The 14,826-nt window shown below is 37.8% G+C and overlaps 1 protein-coding gene across 10 annotated transcripts in view; it reads left to right on the top strand.

Moving 5' to 3' along the window:
* ZDHHC15 (zDHHC palmitoyltransferase 15) overlaps window positions 1–14,826 on the top strand; it is a 190,657-nt gene that overhangs the window by 41,571 nt on the left and 134,260 nt on the right. For all 10 annotated transcript variants that reach the window (XR_012430285.1, XR_012430284.1, XM_065537823.2 and 7 more), the window contains one exon: window positions 9,002–9,096. Coding sequence is in view for 5 of the 10 variants with exons in the window: in XM_065537823.2 (XP_065393895.1) it covers window positions 9,002–9,096 (95 nt within the window). In the remaining 5 variants the exon portion in view is untranslated. The remainder of the gene's footprint in view (window positions 1–9,001; window positions 9,097–14,826) is intronic.

Below are 14,826 nucleotides of genomic sequence, written 5' to 3'. Positions count from 1 at the left end.
CTAAGAATGATGGTTTCCAGCTGCATCCATGTCCCTACAAAGGACACAAACTCACCCTTTTTTCTGGCTGCATAGTATTCCATGGTGTATATGTGCCACATTTCCTTAATCCAGTCTGTCACTGATGGACATTTGGGTTGATTCCAAGTCTTTGCTATTGTGAATAGTGCTGCAATAAACATACGTGTCCATGTGTCTTTATAGCAGCATGATTTATAATCCTTTGGGTATATACCCAGTAAACGGATGGCTGGGTCATATGGTATTTCTAGTTCTAGATCCTTGAGGAATCGTCATACTGTTTTCCACAATGCTTCAACTAGTTTACAATCCAACCAACAGTGTAAAAGTGTTCCTATTTCTCCACATCCTCTCCAGCACCTGTTGTTTCCTGCTTTTTTAATGATCGCCATTCTACCTGGTGTGAGATGGTATCTTATTGTGGTTTTGATTTGCATTTGTCTGTTGGCCAGTGATGACGAGCATTTTTTCATGTGTCTGTTGGCTGTATGTATGTCTTCTTCAGAGAAATATCTGTTCATACTCTTTGCCCATTTTTTGATGGGGTTGTTTGCTTTTTTCTTGTAAATTTGTTTGAGTTCTTTGTAGGTTCTGGATATTAGCCCTTTGTCAGATAAGCAGACTGCAAAAATTTTCTCCCATTCTATAGGTTGCCTGTTCACTCTGATGGTAGTTTCTTTTGCTGTGCAGAAGCTCTTTAGTTTAATTAGATCCCATTTGTCAATTTTGGCTTTTGTTGCTGTTGCTTTTGGTGTTTTAGATATGAAGTCCTTGCCCATGCCTATGTCCTGAATGGTATTACCTAGGTTTTCTTCTAGGATTTTTATGGTATTAGATCTAACGTTTAAGTCTCTAATCCATCTTGAATTAATTTTTGTATAAGGAGTAAGGAAAGGATCCAGTTTCAGCTTTCTATTTATGGCTAGTCAATTTTCCCAGCACCATTTATTAAATAGGGAATCCTTTCCCCATTTCTTGTTTTTGTCAGGTTTGTCAAAGATCAGATGGCTGTAGATGTGTAGTATTATTTCTGAGGGCTCTGTTCTGTTCATTGGTCTATATCTCTGTTTTGTTAAGTGGGCTTCATCCCTGGGATGCAAAGCTGGTTCAACATACACACATCAATAAACGTAATCCAGCATATAAACAGAACCAAAGACAAAAACCACATGATTATCTCAATAGATGCAGAAAAGGCCTTTGACAAATGCAACAGCCCTTCCTGCTAAAAACTCTCAACATCATCGGTATTGATGGAACGTATCTCAAAATAATAAGAGCTATTTATGACAAACCCACAGCCAGTATCATATTGAATAGGAAAAAACTGGAAGCATTCCCCTTGAAAACTGGCAGAAGACAGGGATGCCCTCTCTCACCACTCCTATTCAACATTGTGTTGGAAGTTCTGGCTAGGGCAATCAGGCAAGAAAAAGAAATCAAGGGTATTCAATTAGGAAAAGAAGAAGTCAAATTGTCCCTATTTGCAGATGATATGATTGTATATTTAGAAAACCCCATCATCTCAGCCCAAAATCTCTTTAAGTTGTTAAGAAACCTCAGCAAAGTCTCAAGATACAAAATTAATGTGCAAAATCACAAGCATTCTTATACACCAGTGAGTCAAACAGAGAGCCAAATCATGAATGAACTTCCATTCACAATTGCTTCAAAGAGAATAAAATACCTAGGAATCCAACTGACAAGGGATGTAAAGGACCTCTTCAAGGAGAACTACAAACCACTGCTCAGTGAAATAAAAGAGGAGGCAAACAAATGGAAGAACATACCATGTTCATGGATAGGAAGAATCAATATCATGAAAATGGCCATATTGCCCAAGGTAATTTATAGATTCAATGCCATCCCCATCAAGCTACCAATGACTTTCTTCACAGAATTGGAAAAAACTGGTTTAAAGTTCATATGGAACCAAAAGGAGACCGCGTTGCCAATAAAATCCTAAGTCAAAATAACAAAGCTGGAGGCATCACGTGACCTGACTTCAAACTATACTACAAGGCTACAGTAACCAAAACAGCATGGTACCGGTGTTTGGTTTTCTGTTCTTGCGAGAGTTTGCTGAGAATGATGGTTTCCAGCTGCATCCATGTACCTACAAAGGACACAAACTCATCCTTTTTTATGGCTGCATAGTATTCCATGGTGTATATGTGCCACATTTTCTTAATCCAGTCTGTCACTGATGGACATTTGGGTTGATTCCAAGTCTTTGCTATTGTGAATAGTGCCGCAATATACAACGTGTGCATGTGTCTTTATAGAAGCATGATTTATAATCCTCTGGGTATATACCCAGTAATGGGATAGCTGGGTCATATGGTATTTCTAGTTCTAGATCCTTGAGGAATCGTCATACTGTTTTCCACAATGGTTGAACTAGTTTACAATCCCACCAACAGTGTAAAAGTGTTCCTATTTCTCCACATCCTCTCCGGCACCTGTTGTTTCCTGACTTTTTAATGATTGCCATTCTAACTGGTGTGAGATGGTATCTCATTGTGGTTTTGATTTGCATTTCTCTGATGGCCAGTGATGACGAGCATTTTTTCATGTGTCTGTTGGCTGTATGCATGTCTTCTTTTGAGAAATGTCTGTTCATATCCTTTGCCCACTTTTTGTTGGGGTTGTTTGCTTTTTCCTCATAAATTTCTTTGAATTATTTGTCGGTTCTGGATATTAGCCCTTTGTCAGATGAGTAGATTGCAAAACTTTTCTCCCATTCTGGAGGTTGCCTGTTCACTCTGATGGTAGTTTCTTTTGCTGTGCAGAAGCTCTTTAGTTTAATTAGATCCCATTTGTCAATTTTGGCTTTTGTTGCCATTGCTTTTGGTGTTTTAGACATGAGGTCCTTGCCCATGCCTATGTCCTGAATGGTATTCCCTACGTTTTCTTCTAGGGTTTTTATGGTTTTAGGTCTAACATTTAAGTCTCTAGTCCATCGTGAATTAATTTTCGTATAAGGAGTAAGGAAAGGATCCAGTTTCAGCTTTCTACTTATGGCTAGCCAATTTTCCCAGCACCATTTATTAAATAGGGAATCCTTTCCCCATTTCTTGTTTTTGTCAGGTTTGTCAGAGATCAGATGGCTGTAGATGTGTGGTATTATTTCTGAGGGCTCTGTTCTGTTCCATTGGTCTAGATCTCTGTTTTGGTACCAGTACCATGCTGTTTTGGTTACTGTAGCCTTGTAGTATAGTTTGAAGTCAGGTCGCGTGATGCCTCCAGCTTTGTTATTTTGACTTAGGATTTTAATGGCAATGCGGTCTCTTTTTTGGTTCCATATGAACTTTAAAGAAGTTTTTTTCCAATTCTGTGAAGAAAGTCATTGGTAGCTTGATGGGGATGGCATTGAATCTATAAATTTCCTTGGGCAGTAGGGCCATTTTTACAATATTGAGTCTTCCTATCCATGAGCATGGTATGTTCTTCCATTTGTTTGTGTCCTCTTTTATTTCACTGAGCAGTGGTTTGTAGTTCTCCTTGAAGAGGTCCTTTACATCCCTCGTAAGTTGGATTCCTAGGTATTTTATTCTCTTTGAAGCAATTGTGAATGGAAGTTCATTCATGAATTGGCTCTCTCTTTGTCTGTCACTTGTGTATAAGAATGCTTGTGATTTTTGCACATTGATTTTGTATCCTGAGACTTTGCTGAAGTTGCTTATCAGCTTAAGGAGATTTTGGTCTGAGATGAAGGGGTTTTCTAAATATACAATCATGTCATGCAAACAGGGACAATTTGACTTCTTTTTTTCCTAATTGAATACCCTTGATTTCTTTCCCTTGCCTGATTGCCCTAGCCAAAACTTCCAACAGTATGTTGAAAGTAGTGGTGAGAGAGGGCATCCCTGTCTTGTGCCAGTTTTCAAAGGGAATGCTTCCAGTTTTTGTCCATTCAGTATGATATTGGCTGTGGGTTTGTCATAAATAGCTCTTATTATTTTGAGAGACATTCCATCAATACCGAATTTATTGAGAGTTTTTAGCCGGAAGGGCTGTTGCATTTGTCAAAGGCCTTTTTTTGCATCTATTGAGATAATCCTGTGGTTTTTGTCTTTGGTTCTGTTTATATGCTGGATTGCATTTATTGATTTGTGTATGTTGAACCAGCCTTGCATCCCAGGGATGCAGCCCACTTGATCATGGTGGATAAGCTTTTTGATGTGCTGCTGGATTCGGTTTGCCAGTATTTTATTGAGGATTTTGGCATCGATGTTCATCAGGGATATTGGTCTAAAATTCTCTTTTTTGTTGTGTCTCTGCCAGGCTTTGGTATCAGGATGATGTTGGCCTCATGAAATGAGTTAGGGAGGATTCTCTCTTTATCTATTGATTGGAATAGTTTCAGAAGGAATGGTACCAGCTCCTCCTTTTACCTCTGATAGAACTCGGCTGTGAATCCATCTGGTCCTGGACTTTTTTTGTTTGGTAGATTATTAATTGTTGCCTCAATTTCAGAGCCTGCTATCGGTCTATTCAGGGATTCAATTTCTTCCTGGTTTTGTCTTGAGAGAGTTTAAGTGTCCAAGAAATCATCCATTTCTTCTAGGTTTTTTAGTTTATTTGTGTAGAAGTATTTATGGTATTCACTGATGGTAGTTTGTATTTCTGTGGGGTCGGTGCTGATATCCCCTTTGTCGTTTTTTATTGCGTCAGTTTGATTATTCTCTCTTTTCTTCTTTATTAGTCTTGCTAGCGGTCTATCAATTTTGTTGATCTTTTCAAAAAACCAGCTCCTGGATTGATTGATTTTTTGGAGGGTTTTTTGTGTCTCTATCTCCTTCAGTTCTGCTCTGATCATTGTTATTTCTTGCCTTCTGCTAGCTTTTTAATGTGTTTGCTCTTACTTCTCTAGTTCTTTTAATTGTGATGTTAGGGTGTCAATTTTAGATCTTTCCAGCTTTCTCTTATGGGCATTTAGTGCTATAAATTTCCCTCTACACACTGCTTTAAATATGTCCCAGAGATTCTGGTATGTTGTATCTTTGTTCTCATTGGTTTCAAAGAACATCTTTATTTCTGCCTTCATTACGTTATGTACCCAGTAGTCATTCAGGAGCAGGTTGTTCAGTTTCCATGTAGTTGAGTGGTTTTGATTGAGTTTCTTAGTCCTGAGTTCTAGTTTGATTGCACTGTGGTCTGAGAGACAGTTTGTTATAATTTCTGTTCTTTTCCATCTGCTGAGGAGTGCTTTACTTCCAACTATGTGGTCAATTTTGGAATAAGTGTGATGTGGTGCTGAGAAGAATATATATTCTCTTGGTTTGGGGTGGAGAGTTCTGTAGATGTCTATTAGGTCCACTTGGTGCAGAGTTGAGTTCAATTCCTGGATATCATTGTTAACTTTCTGTCTCCTTGATCTGTCTAATGTTGACAGTGGGGTGTTGAAGTCTCCCATTATTATTGTATGGGAGTCTAAGTCTCTTTGTAAGTCTCTGAGGACTTGCTTTATGAATCTGGGTGCTCCTGTATTGGGTGCATATATATTTAGGATAGTTAGCTCTTCCTGTTGAATTGATCCCTTTACCATTATGTAATACCTTCTTTGTCTCTTTTGATCTTTGATGGTTTAAAGTGTGTTTTATCAGAGACTAGTATTGCAACCCCCTGCTTTTTTTTGTTCTCCATTTGCTTGGTAAATCTTCCTCCATCCCTTTATTTTGAGCTTATGTGTATCTGTGCATGTGAGATGGGTCTCCTGAATACAGCCAACTGATGTTTGTTGACTCTATCCAATTTGTCAGTCTGTGTCTTTTAATTGCACCATTTAGTCCATTTGCATTTAAGGTTAATATTGTTATGTGTGAACTTGATCCTGTCATTGTGATATTAGCTGGTTATTTTGCTCGTTAGTTGATGCAGTTTCTTCCCAGCATGGATGGTCTTTACATTTTGGCATGTTTTTGCAATGGCTGGTACCGGTTGTTCCTTTCCATGTTTAGTGCTTCCTTCAGAATCTCTTGTAGGGCAGGCGGTGGTGACAAAATCTCTAAGCATTTGCTTGTCTGTAAAGGATTTTATTTCTCCTTCACTTATGAAACTTAGTTTGGCTTGATATGAAATTCTGGATTGAAAATTCTTTTCTTTAAGAATGTTTAATATAGGCCCTCACTCTCTTTTGGCTTGTAGAGTTTCTGCCGAGAGAGCTGCTGTTAGTCTGATGGGCTTCCCTTTGTGGGTAACCCGACCTTTCTCTCTGGCTGCCCTTAACACTTTTTCCTTCATTTCAACTTTGGTGAATCTGACAATTATATGTCTTGAGTTGCTCTTCTTGGGGAGTATCTTTGTGGCATTCTTTTTATTTCCTGAATTTGAATGTTGGCCTGCCTTACTAGGCTGGGGAAGTTCTCCTGCATGATATCCTGAAGAGTGTTTTCCAACTTAGTTCCCCCTCACTTTCAGGCATACCAATCAGACGTAGATTTGGTCTTTTCACATAATCCCATATTTCTTGGAGGCTTTGTTCCTTTCTTTTTCCTTTTTTTTTCTCTAGACTTCTCTTCTCACTTCATTTCATTCATTTGATCTTCAATCATTGATACTCTTTCTTCCAGTTGATCAAGTCGGTTATTGAAGCCTGTGTGTTTGTCACATATCTCTCATGTCATGGTTTTTATCTGTGTCTGTTCGTTTATGGCCTTCTCTGCGTTGATTATTCTAGTTATCCATTCTTCCATTATTTTTTCAAGATTTTTAGTTTTTTGCTCTCGGTACGTAGTTCCTCCTTTAGCTCTGAGAAGTTTGATGGACTGAAGCCTTCTCCTCTGAACTCGTCAAAGTCATTCTCCGTCCAGCTTTGTTCCATTGCTGGCGATGAGCTGCGTTACTTTGGAGGGGGAGTTGCGCTCTGATTTTTTGAACTTCCAGCTTTTCTGACCTGCTTTTTCCCCATCTTTGTGGTTTTATCTGCCTTTGGTCTTTGATGCTGGTGACGTACTGATGGGGTTTTGGTGTGGGTGTCCTTTCTGTTTGTTAGTTTTCCTTCTAACAGTCAGGACGCTCAGCTGTAGGTCTGTTGGAGATTGCTTGAGGTCCACTCCAGACCCTGTTTGCCTGGGTATCAGCAGCAGAGGCTGCAGAAGATAGAATATTGCTGAACAGCGAGTGCTGCTGTCTGATTCTTGCTCTGGAAGCTTCGTCTCAGGGGTGTACCCCGCCGTGTGAGGTGTGAGGTGTCGGTCTGCACCTAGTAGGGGATGTCTCGCAGTTAGGCTACTCAAGGGTCAGCGACCCGCTTGAGCAGGCAGTGTGTTCATTCTCAGATCTCAACCTCAGTGCTGGGAGATCCACTGTTCTCTTCAAAGCTGTCAGACGGCTGTCAGACTCCACCCAGAGGTGGAGTCTTCAGAGACAGGCAGGCCTCTGTGTGCTGTGGTGAGCTCCACCCAGTTCGAGCTTCCTGGAGGCTTTGTTTACCTACTTAAGCCTCAGCAATGGCAGGTACCCCTCCCCCAGCCACGCTGCTGCCTTGGCCTTAGATCTCAGACTGCTGTGCTAGTAATGAGGGAGGCTCCATGGGTGTGGGACCCTCCAGGCCTTGTGTGGGATATAATCTCCTGGTGTGCCGTTTGCTAAGACCCTTGGTAAAGCACAATATTATGGTGGGAGTTACCCGATTTTTCCAGGTGTTGTGTGTCTCAGTTTCCCTTGACTAGGAAAAGGGATTCCCTTCCCCTTTGCGCTTCCCAGGTGTGGCGATGCCTTGCCCTGCTTCAGCTCTTGCTGGTCAGGCTGCATGAGCTGACCAGCACTGATTGTCCGGCACTCCCCAGTGAGATGAACCCAGTAACTTAGTTGAAAATGCAGAAATCACCCGTCTTCTGTGTCGCTCATGCTGAGAGCTGGAGGCTGGAGCTGTTCCTATTTGGCCATCTTGCTCCCGACCGTCTGTCTTGTAGTCATATAACCACCTCTGTGGAGAATACCAGAATATCCCATATGAGAAGAGCTATCTAAAAGGCAAAGAGTGTGAAAAGAAAGGTAATAGAAAGCCACTTTTATAACTGTCTCAAAAGTACAACCCACACTTCAAAAGTATATAATCTTCAATGGAATACTATTCAGCCATAAGAAAGAATGAAATCCTGTCTTTTGCAGCCAGATGGATGGAACTGGAGGCCATTATCTTAAGTGAAACAACTCAGAAACAGAAAGACAAATACCTCATGTTCTCACTCATAAGTGGAAGCTAAATAATGTGTACATATGGAAATAGGATGTGGAATGATAGAAAATAGAGACTGGTATGGGTGAGGGGGTGGGAGATGGGTGGATGATGAGAAACTACTTAGTAGGTACTATGTACATTATTCAGGTGATAGATACTCTTGAAAGCCCTAACTACACCACTGTGCAACCTATATCCATGTAACGAAATTTTACTTGTACTCTGTGAATTTATACAAAAATTTTTACAAGAAAAAAAGTGTTTAGTCTTTAACACCTGGCTACATTATAGACTACCTGTGTGACTTTGGTTAATCAACTGCCTCTGGTAGTTAATCGACTATCCCAATCTTATTACCTATCTTACAAATTTATTGAGAAAATAAAATGAAATAATATACGTGAAAGCATGTTGTAAACTCTAAAATGCTGTGTAAATTGTGTCATTATCACCTTTCAGTACTCAAAGTAGCAAAGATAATGACAATTGGCTGAAGTAGTTTTCCCTACATTGTTTTCCCTACATTGTCATAAAGGACATTCCCCCTTTACTTCAAGAATCACATGGCAACTTTTAAGGTATTCAACTTGCAGAAAGTCTTTGTTTCAAGTTTTTCATTATGGCTTGTTTCTGTCACTGTATGGGAAAATAGAATTAACCCATCATAATAATACCAGAGAATACATGTTAATAATAGGAAAACAAAATAAAAATTTGTGATGGAGCTTTGTGTTTTTGAACCTTTAGAAATGGATAAAAAGATAGTATAAACACTGATTTTTTTTATTTCAGTTATTTACCTCATATTCTACCATGCCATCTTTGTGTTCTTTACCTGGACCTACTGGAAGTCTATCTTTACACTCCCACAGCAGCCAAACCAGAAGGTAAGAATATTGGTTACTTCTTAAATGATAAGAACAGAGAAAAGTAGAAATGACAATAAAGCAAGAAGAGACAAAAATCTTAAAGAACTCCTAGTGATAAAGGTGAATTGAGGGTAGGATAGGCTATTGAAGGAGTTTGTGAAGTCACCTGCTCTGGATATCTTTAATACTAGGAAGCCAACTGGGTGCTGTGGCTCACACCTGTATTCCCAACATTTTGGGAGGCTGAGGCAGGAGAATCACTTAAAGCCAGGAGTTTGAGACCTCAGCAAAAAAGTGAGACCTTGTCAATACACAGAATTTTTTAATTAGCTGGGCATGGTGGAGCACACCTGTGTTCCCAGCTACTCAGGAGGCTGAGGCAGAGGATTACTTAAACCCAGGAGTTTGAGGCTGCAGTGACCTGTGATGGTGCCACTAGACTCCAGTCTGAGTGAGAGTAAGACCCTGTCTCAAATTTTAAAAAGAGTAGGAAACCACTACCTGCATTGGTGAGATAATTAGAAAACAAGGACCCACTTGGACTCTGAGGCCTCATCTAATTCAATTCTATGAAACTATTATTTTAGTGATTGTTTTATTTATTTAGTGCTGTTATTTCATTCCAGTGAGACTCTGAAATACAAATGAGAAAAAAGCACAATAGTTAAATCAATCATTTTCAGACTGTGTTACCTTAAATACAAGTGTTTCATGCAATATTTGTAAGTGTTCATGAAATAATTTGTGATTATGTTAGGTATTTGTAATGTGTAACTACTCTAAATTAAGGTAGGTTCCAAAGTAGAAAAAGAACAATAGGGGAAACTTTCCAGCCTCTGAACATTGGGAAAAATACTGTCTCCTTAATGAAACCAAAATGATGCACAAGAAAAATAAAGTTAACTACAGAGAAAAGCAATAATGTAGGAATTGAGGAATGTAAGAGATATGAGATATGAAGAAAATAAAGAGGAAAATGATAGAAGTTATTCATAATAAGTAACTGCTTGAAACATAAATGGATTAAACTATTCAATTAAAAGGTTGAGATTGACAGAATGGATAAAAAATTGTGATTTACCTTTATACTGTTTACAAAATCTAACTTTAGAACCAGAGACATAAATAGGTTGAAAATGTAAAGCTAGAAAAAGATATTCCTAGTAAATAGTAATCAAAACAGAGCAAGGGTGGTTATATTAATATCATACAACAAAGACTTTTTTAGTAAAAAAAAGGTTACAAGAGACAAAGAAGGACATTATATATTTACAAAAGAGTCAATTTATCAAGAATATGTGACAGTTATAAAATATATGCATGTAATAAGAGAGCCCCAAATTATAAGACGAAAAAACCAACAGAAGTAAAGAAAAAAAATACACAATAACAGTTACATAGTAATAGTTGGAGACTTCAGTACTCCACTTGCATTAATGGACAGAATAACTAAACAGAAGGTCAATAAGGAAATGGAGAATTTGAACACCACCACATGAGCTATGTATAACACACCTGTATAGATCACTCCACCCAAAAAGAGCAAAATGTACTTTCTTCCTAAGTGTACATGGAACATTTTCCAGTATAGACTATGTTAGGCCATAATACAAGACTCAATAAATATAAAAGACTGAAATCATACAAAATATCTTTCTCTGACTGTGATGGAATGAAACCAGAAATCAATAACACAAAGAAAGCTACAGTTTCATAAATATGTGGAAATTAAACACATGCTTAACAAATGAATCAAATAAGAAAGCATAAGGGAAATTAGAAAATATTTTGAGATGAATGAAAACAAGAAAAAAACTTACCAGAAATTAGGGGATGCAATAAAGCAGTACTCAGAGAAAAATTTATGGCTGTAAACACCTACATTTAAACAGGATAAAACTTTCAAAATGGTCTGACTTTACAACTTAAAAAAAAATAAATAAATAGCAATCTAAAACCAAAGTAATCAGAAGGAAATAATAAAGATTAGAACAGAAGTAAACAAAATATGGAATAGAAAATAATATAGACACCCAACAAAACCAGAAGTGAGACTCTAAAAAGGTTAACAAAATTGTCAAACCTTTATTTAGCTAGACTGAAAAGGAAAGGAGGGAAGAGAAGGGAAAAGAGGAGAGAAGGGAAGGAAGGGGAGGAAGAGGAGGAGAGGAGAAGAGAGGGAAGGGAGGAGAAAGGAAGATAAAAAGAGTACAGGCACAAATTACTTATATTAGAAAGGAAGGGAGGGAGGGAAGAAAGGAAAGAAGGAACAAAGGAAGGGAAGGAGGGAGGAAAAAAAGAAGACATAAGTTACTAATATCAAAAGTGAAAGTGGAGGTGTTACTACCAACTTTAAATAAATTGAATTATAAGAAAATAATATGAAGAATTATGTGCCCCAAAATTTGATAACCTAGATGAAATGGAAAAACTTTTAGAAAGACACAAACTGCCAAAACTGACTCAAGAAGAAATAAAAAATCTGAATAGATTTTTAACAAGTAAAGATATAGAATTAATAATCAAAAACCTGCCACCAAAGAAAACCCAAGGACCAGAAGGCTTCACAGATGAATTCTATCAAATATTTAAGGAATAGTTAACATCAATCCTTCCCAAATTTCTTTAAAAAAAATAAGAAATGCTTCCTCTGGCCAGTGCAAGTAGGCAAGAAAATCCAATAAAAGGCATTGAAATTGAACAGGAAGAAGTAAAATTATCTCTGTTTGTAGGTGTGATCTTACATATAGAAAACTGTAAATATTCTACATGTAAAAAACTATTATAAATAATAAATGAATTCAGCAAAGTTGCAGGATACAAAATCACCACATCACACAAAACCAATTATGTTTTGATATGCTAACAATGAACAATCTGAAAGGAAACTAAAAAATCAATTTTATTTATAACAGCACCAAAAATAATAAAATACTTAGGAATAAACATAATCAAAAAGGTGAAAGACTTCTAAAGTGAAAACTAAAAAATGTCACTGAAGGAAATTAGACGTGAATAAAGGGAAAGGCATCCCGTATTCATGAATTGGAAGAGTTAATATTGTTAAAATGTAAACACTAACCAAATCATTCTATAGATTTAATGCAATTTATATCAAAATCCCAATGATTTTTTTGCAGAAATAAAATAATCATTTTCTAAAATTTATATGGAATATCAAGAGATCCCACATACCCAAAACAGTCTTGAAAAAGAACAAAGTTGTAGCTTCACACTTACTTATTTCAGAATTTACTACAAAGCTACAGTAATAAAAACTATGTGGTACAGGCATAAGGCCAGATATGTAGACCAGTGAAATAGGATAAAGAGCCCAACAACAAACACTCGCATATTTGGTCAGAAATCTTCAACAACCATGCTGAAAGCATTCTAATGGAGAATGCACAGTCTTCAACAAGTGGTGTTGGGATAACTGGATGTCCATATCCAAAAGAATTATATAGAACCCTTACCTCACACCATATACAAAAATTAACTCAAAATAGATCCAAGATCTAAACTTAAGAGCTAGGATTATAAAACTTAGAAAAAAAAACACAGAGGAATATTTTTATAACATTGGTTTGGCAATTTCTTGGATATGACACCAACACTGTAAAAAAGTAAACATACATAAATTGGACTACATCATAATTAAACATTTTCGTATGTCAAAGGATACATTTAAAAGAGTGAAAAGGCAGCCTACAGAATAGCAGAAAATATGTCATATTTTAGATTAAGAGTTAATATACAGAATATTTAAAAACTACAACTAAACAAAAAACTCATTTTTTAAAATAAATTCAATATTTATTTTAGTTTCAAGGGTTATATGTGCAGATCAGTTTTAAAATGGGTAAAGAACTTGACAGTTCTCCAAAGAAGATATCTCAATGATCAGGAATATTTTAGTCAGGGTTCTCTAGATGGACAGAACTAGTAGTATATAATATTATATATATAATACATATATAATATACATATATAAAGGGGATTATATACACACACACATATATGGGAGTATATAAAAGTATAATAGAAGTACATATATAAAGGGGAGTTTATTAAGTATTAATTCACACAATCACAAGATCCCACAATAAGCCATCAGCAAGCTGAGGAGCAAGGAAAGCCAGTCTGAGTCCCAAAACTGAAGAACTTGGAGTCCGATATTCGAGGGTATGAAATTCCAGCACAGGAGAAAGATGTAGGCTTGGAGGGTAGGCCAGTCTAGTCTTCACATTTTTCTGCCTGCTTTATGTTTACTGGCAGCTGATTTGATGGTGCCCACCCAGATTAAGGGTGGGTCTGCCTTCCCAAGCCTGCTGACTCAAATGTTAATCTCCTATGGCAGCACCCTTACAGACACACCCAGGATCAATACTTTACATCCTTCAATCCAATCAAGTTGACACTCAGTATTAACCATCACAAGTCCACCCCTTGTCAAGTTGAAACCATACACATCTCCTGAGATCATACATAATCTTCAAATAAAGACAATAATAAGGTCACAATTATGCCTGACATGATACAACTATCCTTCATGCAACCCGAAATGCACCAATACCCAAAACAAATGCTATTACATAAAGCTAACAGTACTTAAATGCTGATATGAAGTCAATAAATCTTATGTCACATGGTAAAGGAAAAAGGAAATAGAAGGAAGATATTTTCTTAGTACAAGTGTATACATGCACAAATATGTTATTAAGAAAAGAAGGAGGAAATATGACAATTATAGTTCTTGTTTCTGCAACTGGTCATGTGGTTGTAGCTGGAATTGATGACCACCTTCTTCTACTCCTGTATTACATGCACACTCTTTCTTACCTCTGTTGTGGAGTAGTAAACTGATTTCATCTTGATAGTCTGGGTCAGTCACCCCAGGGAACACTATAGCTCCATTCTTAGCTTGTTGATTTAAAAGTAAGAGGAGCCCAAAGTGTCCAGGCAATCTTAACTTCCAGTTTAATGGAGTCATTGTTGTGTCTCCTGGTGGCAGTGTTCCTCCATCTGGAACAAAGACCTCTTGGCAAGCAGAACGTAATGTTGTGGGAACAGGAAGCAAAAATTTTGCTAGTGGATCACTAGGGGTGATAGTGAGTGGTGCCACTTCCACTTCCACCACTTGATTTCTGGACACATGAATCCTGCCTATGCAAGAAAGAGTACCATATATTGGACGCTGATTCAAAGCATACATGGCCTTCTGGAGAACTGTGCCCCAGCTCTGCAAAGTATTGTCACCTAGTCGACATTGTAATTGTGATTTCAAAAGGCCATTCCACCGTTCTATCAATCCGACTACTTCAGAATGATAGGGAACATGGGAATTCCATGAGCATGAGCCCACTGCCTCTTTAGCCGTAAAGTGAGTGTGTTGGTCAGAGGCAGTGCTGTGTGGATTACCATGATGGTGGATAAGGAATTCCATGAGTCCATGGATTATAGTATTGACAGAAGCATTGTGTGCAGGATAGGCAAACCTATATTCAGAGTAAATATCTATTCCAGTGAGGAAAAACCTCTGCCTGTTCCTGATAAATGAAGTCCAATATAATCAACCTGCCACCAGGTAGCTGACTGATCACCCCGAGGAATGGTGCCAGTTTGAATGCTGAGTATTGGTCTCTGCTGCTGGCAAAATTGGGCACTCAGCAGTGGCCATAGCCAAGTCGACCTTGGTGAGTGGAGGTCCATGTCACTGAGCCCATGCATAACCTCCATCGTTGCCAC

This window comes from Macaca fascicularis, chromosome X, assembly GCF_037993035.2.
Source record: "Macaca fascicularis isolate 582-1 chromosome X, T2T-MFA8v1.1".
NCBI lineage: Eukaryota > Metazoa > Chordata > Mammalia > Primates > Cercopithecidae > Macaca > Macaca fascicularis.
The sequence above is the reverse complement of the archived record's forward strand: the minus strand, read 5'-3'. Positions and strand labels throughout refer to the sequence as shown.